The sequence below is a fragment of the Lacerta agilis genome, chromosome 5 (assembly GCF_009819535.1).
Source record: "Lacerta agilis isolate rLacAgi1 chromosome 5, rLacAgi1.pri, whole genome shotgun sequence".
Classification (NCBI taxonomy): Eukaryota; Metazoa; Chordata; class Lepidosauria; order Squamata; family Lacertidae; genus Lacerta; species Lacerta agilis.
This window is the reverse complement of record NC_046316.1, coordinates 29,118,549-29,136,923: the sequence shown is the minus strand read 5'-3', so window position 1 is coordinate 29,136,923 and position 18,375 is coordinate 29,118,549. Positions and strand designations below refer to the sequence as shown.

The following is an 18,375-nucleotide window of genomic DNA, read 5'->3' as shown; positions in this document are numbered from 1 at the left end:
ATAGGCTTTGTAAGGCGTCTTTAATCGGATAATAAAAATAGAAAAATGCAGCTTCAGAAGAAGAAGAAATCAGTGCAAATGATTCAGTACAGCAATTTCAATGCAACCTTGATTAAACATTATTGGCTTCTTGTTTTCTACAGGGGTGAAACATAAGACATTTCTAACAGCTGAGGATTGCTTTGAGCTGGGCAAGATTGCATACACTGAAGCAGACTACTACCACACTGAACTGTGGATGGAGCAAGCTCTAAAACAGCTGGATGACGGAGAGGTTTCTCCTTCCATTGGCAAGGTTTCTGTTCTAGACTACTTGAGTTATGCTGTGTACCAGCAGGGGGATCTGGAGAAAGCCGTGATGCTTACCAAGCGTCTTCTTGAGTTAGGTATGTTAAAGAACTTGTATATTTCCTGTGGGTTGCAATAACGTAATTTTGTGCACTAATTTTCCTGTGCACCAAAGTTCTGTTTGCTGATTAGTGCAATTTTTGCTTCCTGTCTTCCTCCCCCTTTTTCCTCCTGGATGGTCTGGAAATCTTCCTGAGCAGTGTGGGATGGGAGGGGGCTTCTTAAGGAGAGAGGAATTGCTACCAAAACAGGCTTTGTCCCTGTAATTTGTTAAGGAAGTCCATGGAAGGACTTCTCATTCCCTCTCGTCTCTCCAGTGAAGTTTTGAAGAGGTACAAATGGCTGCAGGTGGGAAGTGGGAAACCTGCCTTCCTTTTTTAAAGTTAATTTATCTCTGGGTCAAAGGCATTGTTGTGATCTTCTTAAATAGTAGTTGCCTTCAAAACAATAGCTTTTCCTAGTGCCAACAGCAGTGGCCTTCTATATTGGGCAACCGGGAGCAAGATAATCCGGCTCTGCTCCCATTAGCTGATAGCTTTTGTGCGTTCAGAACAAGTCTGAACATAAATCAGATCAATTCTGAATAGGTGAGGATTGCATGCGTCCTTATGCTCCTGGTGGCATAAACGGGAATGCAGCAGGACTTAGAAGCCTCCCTGCAGCCTGCTGCTCCTGTTTGCTCACCCCATTTTTTTCAAACTTACTTGGGGCTGCAGGCCCCAATAGACCCATTTCAGATTGTCATTGTGATTCTGGAAGGGACTAATGTATTCTCATTGGAATCTGATTCAGATGTGGGGAGGCTTCCAAAAGCCAATCACCCCGTGTCAGTTCCTGCTCAAGCACAAGTTTTAGATCCCACATCTTCTATTCTAACTTATATTGCTACTGTTGGTTTATATGCACAAAGACTTATTTACCCAGGCGTTTAGCCATTAATTAATCTATGGCTTGTTAAAGCTGGGGTGGGAGGGGTCTGTTATGATTATTTTATTATTACATTGTCTGATACTATGATTTTTATTATGTTTTTATTATTAATGCTCTGCAATGTGTTCTTAATGTTGTACAATGTCCTGAGATCTTTTGATAAAAGGTGGTATATAAACTGAATAAATAATAATAATGCTTTATTCTTTGCTTAGGATTGTAAAAAAACAAAGTGACACATCTCTGAACGTTCATTCTGATAGTAGCAACTTCTGTTTTTCTAGCATCTTTTCCTAAAACACCCGGATTGCCACATTGGCCTGCAATACATTCTTGTTATGCTATTATAGAATACTTATTGGAAATGGTGTATTAATTGATACAAGGCTTTGTAAATGTATATCTGCTATTGTATCGTGCTTTATGAGTAGGATCAGGTCTTTACTGCTGCTTGGTGCATAATGACCTTCTGTTCAATATATTAGTGGGGGGGGGTTGGTTTTTTGTCAATTATAATAATGTGTAAGTGTCTAAAGTTTCACTTTTTTATTACAGAGTTAAACTACCAGAGGGGTCTTAAACAATATGATAGTGCACCAAGTGTTTTCTATTTAGATTTTCACCTCAATCTTCATGTCTGCTTTGGTCCTTTTTGTTGTTGTTGTAAACTGTCAGAGGTAGCCTATGTGGTGATGTCCAATCGCTGCTGGACTCCCATTAAAAGGTAAAGGTACCCCTGACTTTTAGGTCCAGTCGCGGACAACTCTGGGGTTGCGCGCTCATCTCGCTTTATAGGCCGAGCGAGCCGGTGTTCATCCACAGACAGCTTCCGGGTCATGTGGCCAGCATGACTAAGCCGCTTCTGGAGAACTAGAGCAGCTCACGGAAACGCCGTTTACCTTCCCACCAGAGCAGTACCTTTTTATCTACTTGCTCTTTGACGTGCTTTTGACGGGAGTTCGCGGGGATTCAAACCGCTGACCTTCTGATCGGCAAGCCCTAGGCTCTGTGGTTTAGACCACAGCGCCACCCGCATCCCATTACCCCTGGCCATTGGCTATTCTTGTATCCAACAACAAATAGAAGGTAGCACATCAACTACATTTCTAGCCTTATCTGTGCTAGTGTAGCGTTACAGTTTCACTAAAAGCATATCTGCTGGAAGAGTGTTTCTTGCAAACATCTAGATCTCAACAAACATTTTTCCTAGTAAGTTTAAAATTTGTACCAGCGTAGCTGTAGTACAGCCCTAGTTACAAGGATTGGAGTGATTTAAAGAAGTGTTCGTTTGTTCTGAGTTGTTTCATGGACAGATTCACAACTACTGTGAAAATACCACTCTGTGTCAGTCATTCGTTTCTTTGACTTAGGAACTTGTCTCTTTAATGAGAATATGCAACTTAAACAGCTGGCAGAATACGAGTGAGTTAGATGTTGGCAGTATTCACATTTAAGCTTAAAAAGAAAACGAAAGTTAACCATGAAAGGCAAGTTTGTTGAAAGGTTAGCCTTTCACAAAGGTGCTCATTTCTTTCTTTTCCAATAGATTCAGAACACCAGAGAGCTAATGGCAATATGAAATACTTTGAGTACATCATGGAAAAAGAAAAAGAAAAAGAAGCAAACAAGACTATTGCCCAAACCGATGGACAGACTGAAAAGGAAAACAAAACTCAGAAAAGGGGACCTGCCAAAGATTATCTTCCAGAGAGACAGAAGTATGAAATGCTGTGCCGTGGGGAGGGTCTCAAAATGGTAATTAACATCTTTTATGTACAGTTTATAAAAATGGCTTAAAAATAGATGGTTCAGCTAGGTAGCTGTATCATTTCAGATATTTATGCATTTGTTTACAAACCTTTTTTAACATTTTGCTTCAAACTTGCAGACCCCAAGAAGACAAAAGAAGCTTTTTTGCCGCTATTACGATGGAAATGGGAATCCCAGGTACATACTGGGCCCTGTTAAACAAGAGGATGAATGGGACCGCCCTCGGATTGTTCGCTTTGTTGAAATAATCTCTGACGAAGAAATAGAAACTGTCAAAGAGCTTGCAAAACCGAGGGTAAATAAAGAATCTCAATCTGTCCATGATAACTTTAACGATACTACAAATGCATGAGCTCTCTCGGCCAGCCTTGTTTTCATGATGGCACGCTTTGCTTTGGATAAGTCTGCAATAAAATATTCCCTCCGCATGGCATTAAGAACTGACACTTTAGAATAACTCCATGTTAGAGCACATGCTGCAACATAACGGAATTCCCTGTTCAATCCCTGGCATCTTAAGGTTTTTTAAAAAGGATTGTTGTTTTTTAAAAGTTTCTCAACCAGCCACCCAGTGCAGATTTTCATCCTTTTAAAAATGGCCCCAACGATGGCCTTTCCTTGGAAAAATAGAAAACTTATGACTGATCCATTTTAGACCAACATGTAAAATCTTGTTTATACTTTGTACGTAGGCACGGATAATTATTTAGTTTGGTTTTTAGGAAAAGATGACTTATTCCCCCAGGTTAAATAGTTTGGCAAAGGATTTCTTAGCCATGGCACAAACCTCCCCCCACAAGCCTAGTCACCAGGGCGCGTCTGTCCCCTTGTCAAAAGATTGATTTCAGGCACCCCATCTGACCTCTCATCTTCTAAAGGAGGAGATGTGTTAAAAGAGCATGTGCATCTCTCGTGCGCTGTTTTTGCCTCGTCAACACCAGTCCATCAACAATTTGTGAATAGGTGCTGCCTTGGCCAGTAGAAGCATGTGAGTTGCAAGCTTTTTTTTAACTCAACTCGCACCGTTTCTTTGGGAAAGGGGAGGTTGTTCCTTGTTGCCTTGATCAGAGGGGTGCTTGAGAGGTAAGCGGTGCACGCCAGCACTCTGTAACTCTTCCCCACTTCAGATTAGGAGTACCAGTGCCCATCACTGCTTCTTCCCACGCAGGTGGGCATCCCTTCTTTTAACAAAATGATTATTCAAGAGGTGCCCGCCTGGTAAGAAGTGTGGTCACATCTTGCATTTCAAAGCTGTATCAGCCCTTGGGAAACTGTCCAGAGTGAAGCCAGATGTGAGTTGTTTGTATACGAGCTCGGTTCAGTATACCTGATCCAACAAAAAACTCATAGAGGTGCATAACCTATAGCGCACATACGTTGCTTGACTACAGTTCCCATCATCCACGATCATTGGCCATGCTGGCTGTGGCTGATGAGACTTGGGAGTCCGGCAACATCTGCAGGACCACTGGTTCCCCATCCCTGTAGGCATGTCAAATACCTACAGTAAACTATCCTGTTTGGTCGTAGTTGTACAAGCCAAGCTGATAAATTACTGAAACCAAAGTAAAAAGCTGGGTATAATGCTATAGGGAGTGCCCTGTTGCTCCAAGCTAGTTGAAGGTGAGTCGCGTTCTTGCACGTTACAAAAAGAGAAGTACCTGCTTGGTAATGGGTCTCCTCCATACAGTATTGTGCATGATATTATACTGTTGCTATACGTGCCTATGAGAAACAACCTACTCTAGCCTGTGCTCCATAATAGGGTTCTGAATGGTCGGATTGATGTGATGCAATAATATACATTGTAATGCAACTATTCTGATTGGTTCGCTTCACAGCTGAGGCGAGCCACCATTTCAAACCCCATAACAGGCGTTTTGGAGACTGCACATTACAGAATTAGCAAAAGGTAAGATTTCACTTGCCATATATTCTTTCCCTTTAATGAGTGCCTCTGCGGTGCTCATTAGGGGAGAAAATGACCAGAAAACACAAGAGTTTGATTATTATTTTTCTGGTCCATTTCTTTGCTCTCTGCAGATATTGTAACAAACTGTTACTGCTGAGTTTCTCAGATTCTTCCTCTAACCAGAAGTTCTGTCCTTGTATGCCCATTTAGGATCATAGCTGTCAACCCTCCCTGCTGTTTCCCAATGCTATAATAAGAGAATTTCCCGCAAAAAAAAGGGGAAAGGTTGACAGCTATGTTTAGGATATATTCCTAGTTTGTTCCAATCTGCCTCAGTGTTTTCTTGGGTAGAGATTTCAGTTTTTCCTTCTGCAATACAGAGTGCCATTTTCTCCTTCAAAGTCTTCCATGTCTTGGTTTTTCAAGAATAGCCTCCTACAGAACTGTCAAAGAGGCATGCAGAGTAATTAAGTTCACTAGTAAAATGAGCTGTCTGCTTCCTGTCTGTGGAATCTACAGAGAAGTGGTCTTGGCAAGATGGCTCTTCAGCTATTTGTATTTAGGGATATAGAAGCACTTCTGCACATCCATCGTAGCAGAGACTATCGTTTTATCTTGCATGATTGCCAATTCCAGTTTTGTTTTGCTAGAGCCAGGTGACACATTCCCAGAGAGACTTCTACTAGTTGTGGGAAGTGATTAACAGACTTCATTAACCTAAACTACTGGCTCGATAGATTTTAAACGAGTTTTCTCTTGGCAATTGCTCACACTTACTAAAAAAAAAAGCTGTGGGGTTTTCCCATTTATCGTGACACAATATTAATAGTAATTAATCACAGCTTAATATTTATTTACACCTAACTCTTATGTAAAGCTTTTGTGCGTGGCAATGATAAGTTCCCTCTCTCAGCTGCTCCCAGATCATTCACTGAGCACTACAAAAATTATGAATTACAATATTTATACTCTGGGCAGTTCATCCAACAGTTAACTGAAATAACCCTATTGTAATACCTTGTGAGGTAGGTTAGATGGTGAATGGCCCAGGGTTGCTACAGTGAGTTTAATGACATCTTTAAACACAGTGGTACCCCATGTTACGTACACGATCTGTTCCGGGTCGCGCTACGTAACACGGGCGTATGTAACGTGAACGCACACACACAAAAAGAAAAAACCCGGAAGTTCGCGGGTTTTTTCACTTCTGCGCATGCGTGAAGTGCGCAGAACACGTGCTCCGCAAAGGACTTCTGGGTCGCGGACGTGCGTAACCCGAACATACGCAACACGGAGCATACGCAACATGAGGTATGACTGTATATATGTATATCTCCTGAGTCTCGTGCAAAAGCTTTGTCTTTTCTTGAAAAACAAAACTGAGGCAGCAATGCAAAACAATAAACTTCTGGGTACTGAGAAGTTCTCTGTGAAACTCTGCAAACAATTGGCTTGCATAAACTTTCCATTTGGAGGGAAAAAGTGAAAGGACAATCTAACCAAATTTACTGAACCAATTGAGATTAATTGGGGAGTCACGGTAGCAGCAGCTACTGCAATCCTTTTAAATGTTCTTGCTGATCTGAACATTACATTCCATCCAGACCAATCGGAACCCTTCTAATTGCCTGTGGCTTGGCCCAGAAGAAGCTTGCTACTAGAGTAAGCCCCTTGTCCTTTCTCTTTTTGTAGCTGAGCCGAGCTACTGTGCATGACCCCCAGACTGGGAAACTGACCACAGCACATTACAGAGTCTCTAAGAGGTAAGGGGACGCTGGTATGTCGAGAAGTTGCTACAGAAATTCTCTTTGCGGTGGCTTGTGTCAAACCTGGTGTGGGATTCTGTACCCCCCCTTCAACTAATTGCTAACTAGATGAAAAGGATGGCGCCTTAAAATAGAACACTAACCTCTGTGGCTCTGGAAGTTTGCAGGGCTTAAAGGGGGAAATCCTCAAATTTAAACTCCTTGGGTAGAGAACCAGTCAAAATTAAGCACTTCAGGAATGTCCTTGTTTCTCCCACGCTCAAATCAGTGAGTCTTAGGTTGCAATCCCATACATGCTTACCTGGAATAAATCCTGTTTTAAGTCAGTGAGCTTACTTCCTTTAGTAATTAATTGTTATGTCTTCTGTTATGTCTTCTGTTTCATGTGTGTGGTTTTAGTAGTGATAAAGCATAGGAACTGATGTGTGAGCTGTTAGGTATAATGTGTGCATCTGTAACCTCTTTTTAGAGAGAGCTGTTCTTCTCCTGGTGATTTAAATCACAGTAGAAACTATTGTTCACTCTCAAAATATTTACGTCAGCTGCAGTTAATATCCGCCAGTGGGCTGTGCATTGTGACTATCCGGTCAGAATCTGTATTTCCCTTGTGCAGTTCTCAAAAAAGTTTCACACACTTAAGCAATATTAAGAAGACACATATTTTTCAAAACCGAAATCTGTATTTGCGAAGGAGTAGATTTTCACTCCTATCAAGGATCTTGATATTTTTTTAAAAAACAAACAAACTAGTAAAGCCACTTTACAGGGAACCCAAAAACTCTCTCGTGTATTTTAAAGAGAAGTCTGCTTCCTCCTCCCAAACATTCCAAGCACTCTTTCCTAGCTAACACATTTCTATATTAATGGCATGCCTCTGCTTATGACAGGACTACTGTTTGTGCTGAAGTACGTGGCAGGCTGCATGATGGTGGCATTTTGCCAGCAGTGGAAAGCAGCATTTAGAGCCAAGCCATGTATATGTAGTACCATAATATTTCAGCCAGTCTGACTTTCAGGAAACTGCTGGTCATGATGTATGCCTGTGAAATAGCCAATTACTCTACGATTTAGTTTCCTCTCTAGAAAGAAAGGGGGCGGACTTCTTTAAAGGAATTTCTTTAGACCATGATGGTGGAGTATCCATCAGACAAATGCATGCCTTTCGACATTACTTTTTAAAGTTTTAGGAACAGTCCTTCCTAGTAGTGCCGTTTTTAAAAGCTTCAGTGGAAAGATGCTGAATCTTTTAAGGAATGAAAGTGAATGTTGATGGAAGTGGAGGTACCTTTCTTGAGTATTAGTTTATTTCAAAAGGAGAGAACCTCAGAAATATTGTTATGGCCACTAAATTTAACTTTTAACAACATTCAACACGGAAAAGCTTTTTTGATGCTGTGAAGAGCAGTAATAACACGTTGCAGCATTCAGAGAGCACAATTTCCCCCCACAAATTATAGAGAGGCATTGCAGGATTATTTTAGCTTCCACATGACTGTGAGCTGAAATGAAAAGTGTTGACAAGTGATCTTCCTGGGAAAGGAAATGGGAGGATGTGCTTGTTCCTCTTGCAAGATAACGTCTCTTCCCCCCCCCCCAACTCCATTTCTGATGGATACGCAGTTGATGGGTATATGTTGACTGAGCTGAAGTAGAAAAAAGGCATTGAAGCAATTAAAAGTTGACATTTTTACAAATTAGGCTACAGGAGAAGGAGAAGGCTGGAACATTACAGCAGGCACAGTACTAGAGAAGCAACATTGGAATCCGTTCCGGAAGTCCGTTCAACTCCCGGAACGGTTCAAAAACCGAAGTGCGGCTTCCAATTGGCTGCAGGAGCTTCCTGCACTCAATCGGAAGCTGCGCCGGACATTCAGCTTCCAAAAAAAGGTTCGCAAACTGAAACACACTTCTGGGTTTGCGGTGTTCGGGAGCCAAAATGTCGAAGTACCAAGGTGTTCAGGATCCAAGGTACGACTGTACTGTGTTTATTTAGCTTCATCCTTACCGAAAGAAAACTCAGGGTGGTCTACATTACAGCAGAATATAAGCATTAAAACACAATATAAAATTGCTGTTGAAAAGAAGGAGCTGAACAACCTTATTCTGCCAAGCTTTTGTTCAGAATCTAAAACGTGATTTAGAGCTTGCTTCATACCTAACTGCTCTCCATTCTGGCTGGGCCTGACAGAAGCTGTCCCCGATAGAAAACCATGAAATAATGTATTCCCACCAAGCCTCCCTACCCGGAAGAGTTCCAGAGCAGCTTTGTATAGTCACTGGAACAAGTAACGGGAGATGAGGTGTTCCATAAGAAATTCCGGGCTAGGCCACAGATGGCTTTGCAAGTAAAAAAACCAGCACCTTCAATTGAGTCCTGGAACAACTGGCTGCCACTACAATGGCAGCTTCATAATCGGACAGAAGGGGAGAAGCAAGCTTAGTGGCTGCAATGTGTGGAAGGAGGAAGATGCAGGAAGTTACTGTGGGGGTGGTTTGTGTGTGGGGGGGGGAGTGTTGCAGAAATGGAGGTAGGAGGAGACATGGACTTAAGGATGAAGGTGAAAACAGGTACAAAGCTGGGCTGCAGAGCAGAAAAGAGAAATCGCTTCAGAAATTAGCTGCATGGAGTGAGAAGGGGAAGCCAATGGGTTAATGTAGGGGTAATGAAGAGGGGTTATTAAGTGGTGCAAATACTAGTTTTTTCATTGTAACCAACGTCACTTGCCGTAATATGAATTTTCTTCTTTAGGAAATAAGTCTTGCTACGGTTAATGCTTTATCTGACATGACATTGTTTTTTGTTATAAGAAATAGATTCTCTGTCTATATTTCTTACGCTTGCCATTGCTCTGTAGGCTCACAGTCGTTCTGAAAGTTCCCTCCCCCCCAAACTTCCTTGCTTACTAACTTCGGACAAACATTCAGCTCTCCCTTCTCCGTACCCTTTGAGATTCTGTAACCTGTGTGGTGTCATATTTTACCACTCTTGATTAGAGATTTGCTGTGATCCTTTTGAAAAGGAGGGTACTAAACAAACTCGGGTGGTAGTGAAAATACAGTTTAATCCTTTCAAACTAGTATATATACATGATGTATTTCTGCAAGGGATCTTTGACCATTGATGGTGCATAAAAATCATGTTTGCTAATCGAACAACTAGCTTTGGATTACAGGTACTGTTTGGTTTTTAAGGTGTACAAACCATGAAACTAGGGTCTTTAATGTTGTCCAAGCTGCTAGAATATGTAGACACCTTAGCAGAAAATTCAGGTTCGAATAGAAAGAGGCTGAAGCTGAGTCTGCACTTAAAACAAACAAACAAACCTGTGTGTGTGTGTGGTAGGGCAAAGAATTTTGGCAGGAAGAGAGCCAAACACTTAACAGCTTCTCCAGTTTCAGATAAGATTGTGCTATTCCTCTACCCCCAGCCCTCAGCCCACATTTAAATGAACGCTTCTTCTGGACACTACTTTTTACTTGGGAGTAGTCCATGTACTTTACTGCTTCAGACAGTCCACCCCATCATTACAGTCCCTTGTAGGAATGGAAATAAGTTCTTGTGACTAATCTAGTCTTGAATCCAACTCTAGTCCATGAAAGCTTATTCCACAATAAAATGTGTTTGCTTATAAGGTGCCACAAGACTCTTTGTTGGTTTTCTGTTGCAAAAACACAGCTAGCCCTCTGGAAACTAGTCTCCTACAATGAATTGTAACCTTGTACAATGGTCACAATCCTAAGCACCACTTATCGGCGATCCTGCTGCTAGCTCAGTAAAATGGTTTTCAGGTTAATTAGTAATATATATAGGGGAGCCCACACCCCATGTGGAGCAAGGGGAGGCAGGTGGTATTTTTGCTACACTTGGGGGTGAGAGTGGGAAGTAATCTTGTTAAGCCACCAGTTGCTTATTAAAATACAGATGGACAATACGGGGTTTAGTCCATTCATCCTTAGCTGTTTGTTGGGCAGATTCTAGGGCAATTGTTTCCGCCAGCTCTTTAGTGCAGAGATGGGAATTTTGAGTGCAGTTCTGGCATGGAGAGGCTTCCTGTTTTTCACACATATCAGCATCAACAGCTGAATCGGTGTAGGAAGGGTTCAAGTATACACCATGATGTGTATGCATATAGAAGAAAGCAAGATAGAGCTTTTTTTTTTCACAGTCAGGCTCACTGGTTTGACAGGAGAGAGAGGGTGGTATTTAAGTTTAACTAAGAGGAGACCCATTGATATCAATGGACCTAACTTATTAACTAATGGACCTGTATTAATTTCAGTGGGTTTATTATGCAAGTTAATTTCCACAGGTTTATTATGTGTGAACTGCAGTGTGCACCATTGCAGCATTTCCTTCTCAGTCGTGGTGAATCAAAGAGGGTCTGTCATACATTGCAATACTGTGTATGTCATGCTCTCCAAGTGTTCTTTTGGTTCACAACTTACTTCACTTGATTGTGGCCAACCAAAGGGGATTGCTTTGAAGAAATACAGCAGACCTGCAATATATGCAAATAGGGCTAAAGTTGTTCATTAAGTGGAGTTACTGAGATGTTGGCTATCACATTTAGTGTCGGCATTTTTGCACAGTTAAAAAGTTGTTTCTTACAAGTCTTGAAAAGTGATGCTCAGAATAATATCTGTTTCCATGTTTAGTGCCTGGCTGTCTGGATATGAAAACCCTGTAGTAGCACGTATTAATGCAAGAATACAAGATCTTACAGGACTGGATGTTTCCACAGCAGAGGAGCTCCAGGTGAGCTGAGGAGATATTTAAAAACCCAGATGTCACCCCACTTGAGTATTAAGAATATTGCAAGCATCAACTCATCTCATGCTGATTTAAATACATATTCGAATATGTTGTTTGTTGTCACCCTCCCCATTTTTTTTTTATTTTTGGTCAGTCTTAAAAAAGGAGAAGACTTCAGGAGCTTCGATTCAAATTTTCTTTGAAAAGAAAATTGTTGAAATACATTGAGCTACATTGTTGAAATACATTGTTTTATTACATTGAAAATCATTTTTTAATGGAAAATGAAGTTGGTGAATTTCAGTAAGGGCAAATGAAAGGGAAACCTCAGGCCGTTGCTTAATTTAGTTCCTTATTTGGGAGAGTAGACTCAAGTTGGTGGCACTACTAAAGAGGGCATAGTTCAGCCTCTATTGGTTTGTTAATTATTTGTACAGTGGAACCTCAGCTCCTGAATGCCTTGGGAGCCGGAATGTTCAGGCTCCCAGACGATCAAAAACTGGAAGTGATTGTTCCGGTTTTCGAACGTTCTTTGGAAGCCAAACGTCCGACTCGGCTTCCGATTGGCTGCAGGAAGCTCCTGCAGCCAATCGGAAGCTGTGCCTTGGTTCCCAAACCATCGAACGGACTCCTGGAACGGATTAAGTTCGGGAACCAAGGTTCCACTGTACTTACAACCTGTCCATCACCAGATGGCAGGGTGACAGTGAGGTTGGGACCATGTGGTTGTGCAGTGGGTGGGACCTGCCAGTCAGGTGTTCCTGATGGTGCACCTTCATAGCTTCAACCTTGCCACTGCCTTGCAGAATCAGTGCCAGTGCTGGGAGGGAAGCTGTGCCCCACCACACACGTTGCTCCTGGGCCTGATTCTTATGACGCTGCTCGTTAGCAAAGCATCACTGTACATATGAAGCAGATACTTCACCTCTCAGCCTGGGTAGTTCATTGGTTGTTTGTGCTTCTTCTGCTCTAGGTCGCCAACTACGGCGTAGGAGGCCAGTACGAGCCTCATTTTGATTTCGGAAGGGTAAGTCTTTCTCTGTCTTGCCTTTGTGCTTTACACACACTGTGTTTCTTTCTTCCAGGTAGCAAATTATGGAGTGGGAGGACAGTATGAGCCCCACTATGACTTTGCTCGGGCAAGTAAAGAGATGGGTGAAAAATGAAATAGTCTGAAGCCTAGGCCTTTCGCCCTGTGGCACAAATGCTTAATGGAGTGTTCATGTTACATTCAAGTCTTCTAATCCGTGTGAAAAGATTAAAGTCCTCTAAACCACCATCTGAACAACAGAGAATAACAAATATTACCAAAATGTTAAAGTGAAATGCTGTTAAGTGAATGGAAGGATTAAAGGGGGAAATTGCAGGAAATGGTGGCTGGTACATTTAAGGTGATGGTATTAAAAAGAAAACAACACCAAACCAAAGCTCTTATGTCATAGTGATATATCTGCAACCAACCATAGGGTGAAGCAAATGGGTTTAGGTAGGCTTAGATATTTATGGGTTTCAGATCACTGAAACTGTTAACAGGTTTATACACCTGTTTTAAGTTGCTGCACAGATTAGAGGAACCAAGTGATCTTGATGGATTAACATCTCTGTATCTCTTAATGTTAGTTTATATTTACTTCTGGGTGGGCTGCCAGATTTTTTTTTTAATGCTAACTTTTAATTTATATTGGCACAAGGCTGCAAGAAATAGGGCAACTGATCTCAAATGGTGGTTTACAGGGCATTTATGTGTTAAATAACACCATCAATTAACATTTTCGTTTGAGCCCACCATACATTCATTAAAATTATTGCCTTAACATAAATATTGATTCCCCCCTCCCCCGGTAAAAATAATTATATACAGTAATTCTGTATTGGCTTATATGATGCAAGTTGTTAATCGTTTTTTCCTCCCGTGCATGCGTTTAGGGGGGGAAAAACAATTTTTGAAAAAATACCTTTGCTGTGCAATCCTGTTCAGTAAATCACACTTTATTAAATGGGGCTTCCTCCCAGATATATATGTATAATAATGCACCCTTCCAGCATATGTGCAGAAGTAAAACCCATTGACTTAAATGGGTCTTACTCCCAAGTAAGTGTGTATAAGAGTGCCGCCTTAATATACTAAAATAGCATCCAATAATATAATGTGTGGGAAACACTGGATTCTTTCCAAGCATGTACATGTGAAAGCAATTAGGGTTGAGCAGTGGGGGGGAAATCCCTTCTAATTCTAGGGGTAAAAAGCACATTGTTTGCTTTGACATAAATCATTTAAATTGCCAAGTATATTTTAAACTTCTGGTTGTCTTGAGTTGCAGTTGGTGGTCAGCATACAATTTCTTGTTGCCTGGTTGCTCTATGGTTTTTAGGCCAATTCCTCTAATCTGCAGATGTAGGAGAGAGCAACGGAAACTTGTTCTGCCTAAAAAGATTATGTGCCTTCAAAAGTCATGTTACTTTTCTAGATTGTAATGCCTATCTTCATGGGATTTCTGAGAGGTCCCCAAAGACCATGTTCCCCATAACTTTGTGTATTTATTTTTAAAAAGCATATTTACGGTACTCTGTATATGCGTGCAACTGCAGGTGGAAGACATCTTACACTATTTACTATATTGCCCACTATACATTGGACCCAGGAGGCGATTTCTCACCTTATAGGAAAGATGTCTCTCCCTGGCAGAGAAGGTTATTGGTGACTCATAAAATTACCCTTTTTGCTTTAGCAGCCAAAAAGATCAGAAAGAAGACCCTGGACAAAATGGCTTGTATTTATTTTTGATTCAGATGTGTCATGGCCAATGGCTACTACATTAACGTTAATTGGATTGGATTGGATTTACACTGCGTTTCATCCAAAAAGGCTCCCAGAGCAGCTTACAGATCAATTAAAAAAATAAAAAGATAGCCCTTGCCCTCAGGCTTACAACTAAAAAGTCATGACACACAACGAAAAATGAATGGGGAGGGAGGAGGAAACATGCAAGCTTAGGCATCCATCTTTAAAGTTACAGTTCTTATATTGATCAGCCGGGATCAGAACTGTTCAGATAGCCTGATAGAAGGGCTGCTTTCTAGGTGACAGTTGAGGGAGAGCAGCTGAACTCATAGCAGAACAAATGGAATAGCTCCGCTTCCCTTCTCTCCCTTTGCTCTGTAGCCTAATGAATTTATACACCTGTCAGTAGTGATATCTTAAGCATCATCCATACATCAACAATAACTTATACAGTGTCCAAATCTCATTCCTGTTGGCTCATTCCATTCTCTCTCTCTGTTATCCATCACTGAAAGGAGTTAAAGAGTTCTGAGCCGCAGCATCAGAGAGATGCCATGTTAGGATAACCTAGTAAGTGAAGTCTGGCAAGGTCCCAGGACACCAGAAGCATACCTTATGCCTTAAAAACTTTGTATGCTGATAGTGTAAAACTCAAATGCTGAAATGACAGCTTATTTGAATGGATACCTTTAACTTCTGGGTGAAATGCTTGATTGTTTTTCAGGTAACTACTACTAATTTCCCCTTACTTACATCGTGCATTCTAAAAATTAATATTTGTAAATGTCTACCATTGTTGGGTTTCGCTTGTACAGTAAGACCTTGTACTGCTTGTTTTTCTACACAGAAAGATGAGCCGGATGCCTTTAAAGAATTGGGGACAGGCAACAGAATCGCAACATGGTTATTCTATGTAAGTAAGATACTTCGAAGGCAAGATTCAACCATGTTGCCAAAAGAGCTTCACTCACGCCGTGAAAATTATGAGGAAATTTCTGGTTGCTTTTTTTCATATTGCTCCTGTTTGTGTTACGGCAGCATAGCTAGTAGCCATGCACCAACGCTCACCTGATCTCCTGTTTCCCCTGTTGATGCTGCTTCCTAGGAGGTGGGGGAGGGAGGAGAGTGACAGTGTGGTCAGCATGGTGCCTTTGCCCTGCGCCAACCTCACCTTTATCTCCCAGTACGCAGCAGTAATGTGGGCGTCAGGCGAGCATCACTGGATTGCCTGCTGCTAGTGCTTCAATTGTTTTGTTTTTTAAAATGGAAAACTACAGTGTACTACATCTTGAGAACTGAAAGACAGGTCACAAACCTAAATGAATGAAATGTCTGTGTCTAGCCAGGTATCTTTGTCACAAATATCCTCTGTCTCTTAAGGCTTTTAATGCAATCTGTACCTGCCCAGGTATCATTCTAGCATCCGCAGCGTATTCCCATAGATGATGGGGTTTCCTTTCATGTACAGGTTGGTGATTCCTGTACTAGAACGTAGTGCTGTGTGCTTCTAGTGGAGTACTTTAGAGATCCATGTGGTACAGGCATACCCCTTTTTTAAAAAAAAATTCAGTCTGCCTTATTGTTCAAAACTTCAATGGCGAAAAGAATCCCTACAAAGTGCTGCAGTGCCCTTGAGATCAGATCAGTAGTGAAATCTATGGGATTACTTTTTGGAGTGGCTAGCTTAATTGCTCACACCATTTCTTTTGTCAGATGAGTGATGTGGCAGCAGGAGGAGCGACGGTATTTCCTGAAGTAGGAGCTAGCGTTTGGCCTAGAAAGGTAGGTGAAATACCTGTATCTAATAGCTGACAGTCTCCATACTATTCCTTCCACTTAAAAGCCATTTATGCTGGATCATATAATGAAGCTGTGTGAAATGTTCTGAATGAGAAGATTGGTACTTACGCATATGCTGGCTTAGAGGTAAAGTGTGCATTAGAAAAAAAATTCCGATGCAAACTGAAAATTTTCCGACGCGAAACACCCTGTGCAGATTCATTCAAAATTTTACAGAAAACTCGCATCGCTGCCAGGGGCTCAATATATGATGTGTGTGCATAGTGTTGAGGAGCACTTAGAAATCGCAGCGGGGAGTAATGATCAGTACGTTTCCCACACTTCTGCTGTTTTTAGCCTCTTCGTGAAGGCAGTTTAATGAGTCAATTCCGCTTTATATCTTCCCAGGGGACAGCTGTATTTTGGTACAATCTTTTTCCAAGCGGTGAAGGAGACTACAGCACAAGGCATGCTGCCTGTCCAGTATTAGTCGGGAACAAATGGGGTAAGCATGAAACCAGAGAATTTGCGCAGGTATCGTAGCTGCCGCATTTTGAAACATACGCACATAGCCAAAAGATAAGAACAACAAAAATACGATTCTTAAATGAAATGTGAGAGCGATGGGTAGGGAGACGAAAGCTAAGCAAGTCTAGTTTGCCGGCTACTGTATAATTCATTGTAGGTAGGTGGGGTTTTCCAATGCAAGTTCAGTATTGATCTTTTCAGATCAGTATTACCAGGTGTTAATTCGCCTCACAGGGTTGTTAGTAATGGTAAAAAAATAAAAATAAAAAATCTCATTGTTCAACAATAAATAGGAAGTAATTTGTCATGCCTTTTTTTTAGTTAGACTTTGGGAAGTTGCCATTCTGTAACCAGAGCAGTCCTTTGCAGATTAATATGTATTCACTGAGTTTAGCCAGGTGTGAGTAACCGTATGTAAACGTGCCTCTTCTCTCTTCCTTTTCCTGTAGTATCCAATAAGTGGATCCATGAACGTGGGCAAGAATTTCGAAGACCGTGTAGTTTATCAGAGTCGGACTGATCCATACCTCTCCCTTTTCTCTTCCTTTTTTGTGCAAATTGCAACTTCCTTCCACGTTTTCCTTGATTAACACTGATAGTTTTACACTAACACTCCCCTACAACTTTTGTCTCCAGTGCCAACCAGTTCTTCATCTCTGGACCTTCTTTTACATAAGGACAAATGTCTTTGCTAATATACCGTTTTAAATTTTTTATAGAGAGAGTGTAAATGATTTCGAATGTTTTGAGTTTCCATGGCCAAAACAACTTCCGCCAGAGACACTATAAACTACATTCTGCTGAGGGTAGAATGAATATGGACAGTCTGTCCTCAGACAATGACTTTGTTTGCTTGGAGGGTAAGATGCTATACGTCTCTTCCACTTCTGTTCCTTGGTTTTAAGAATGCCTGACCATGGCTATAGAACTGTAGGCAAGGGCTGTGAGCTGCATCCCATTGACATCCGTAGCAAAACTGCCCCACCGAATGCAAAAGATCAAGGGCTGTGTCCATGAGCCTTAACTTTCTGGATGACTTTTCCAGCGTTGTGAAAGTTCAAACACAGAAGGTCTTCCTTTTTATATATATTTTTAAAATGCCTCTTGGATGAACCTGGCCAGTGATCCTAAAAAAAGTAATGAGCCAGCAGTTATGCACATAACTCTATAGTTGCTGAAGCAGTTCTGTACTTTTTGCAACTTTCCAAGAACAGTTTTGTGGGAGGGGCAGGACTTGCTTTCCAAGTATGAATCTTCTTCTGAACCAGATCACGATTCAGCTTCTTCCTTTTAAAAATCGATTGCTGCTTCTATTGTTTTGTAACTAGCGGGAAAACACTATGGATCCATAGAGACAAGAACATTGTGGGCTTAAAACACAGCATTGTGCCTTAGTCTCGGAGTTTGATTTGTATAAAAACAATTTGTATGATGAGAAGACGCACACTTCCATTCCCAAAATGCCAAACATTTCCCCCAGCCGAAGTGTTTTGTGACAAAGATGATATATTTATAATACTAAATCATTTTGAAAGCTTTTTGTTTCGTGTACTTTGGTATGTTGTGGACCCTGAATGTGTTCCGTTTCAGTTTACTCGCCTTTTACCTAAACTAGGGCTGCATTTACACAGGATGTTAATTTGAACTCTGCAGCATACACAGTTCTGAAGAGGTTAGTCATAGCTGTCTTCTTTATTCTTCTGAGTAAAGGTTTTCATTATTATAGCCAAGTCTCTGATCACAGCCTTTTAGCATGCCTGTCAAATACAGCCAAAGTTGTGCCTGAACAAAGATGGATGATTTGGAA

At 41.3% G+C, this 18,375-nt stretch overlaps 1 protein-coding gene across 3 annotated transcripts in view; it reads left to right on the top strand.

Moving 5' to 3' along the window:
• P4HA1 (prolyl 4-hydroxylase subunit alpha 1) overlaps positions 1-18,107 on the top strand; it is a 29,223-nt gene extending 11,116 nt beyond the window's left edge. The window contains exons 6-15 of one of the 3 annotated variants that reach the window (XM_033149131.1): positions 144-386; positions 2,825-3,033; positions 3,167-3,343; positions 6,653-6,723; positions 11,383-11,482; positions 12,565-12,618; positions 15,109-15,174; positions 15,975-16,043; positions 16,449-16,545; positions 17,018-18,107. In XM_033149131.1, the coding sequence (XP_033005022.1) occupies positions 144-386; positions 2,825-3,033; positions 3,167-3,343; positions 6,653-6,723; positions 11,383-11,482; positions 12,565-12,618; positions 15,109-15,174; positions 15,975-16,043; positions 16,449-16,545; positions 17,018-17,088 (1,157 nt within the window). In that variant the 3' untranslated portion in view covers positions 17,089-18,107. Of the gene's footprint in view, positions 1-143; positions 387-2,824; positions 3,034-3,166; positions 3,344-4,889; positions 4,961-6,652; positions 6,724-11,382; positions 11,483-12,452; positions 12,507-12,564; positions 12,619-15,108; positions 15,175-15,974; positions 16,044-16,448; positions 16,546-17,017 lie in introns of all 3 variants that reach the window. The other 2 variants (XM_033149128.1, XM_033149129.1) reach the window with 2 other exon arrangements.
• The last annotated feature ends 268 nt before the right edge of the window (positions 18,108-18,375 follow it).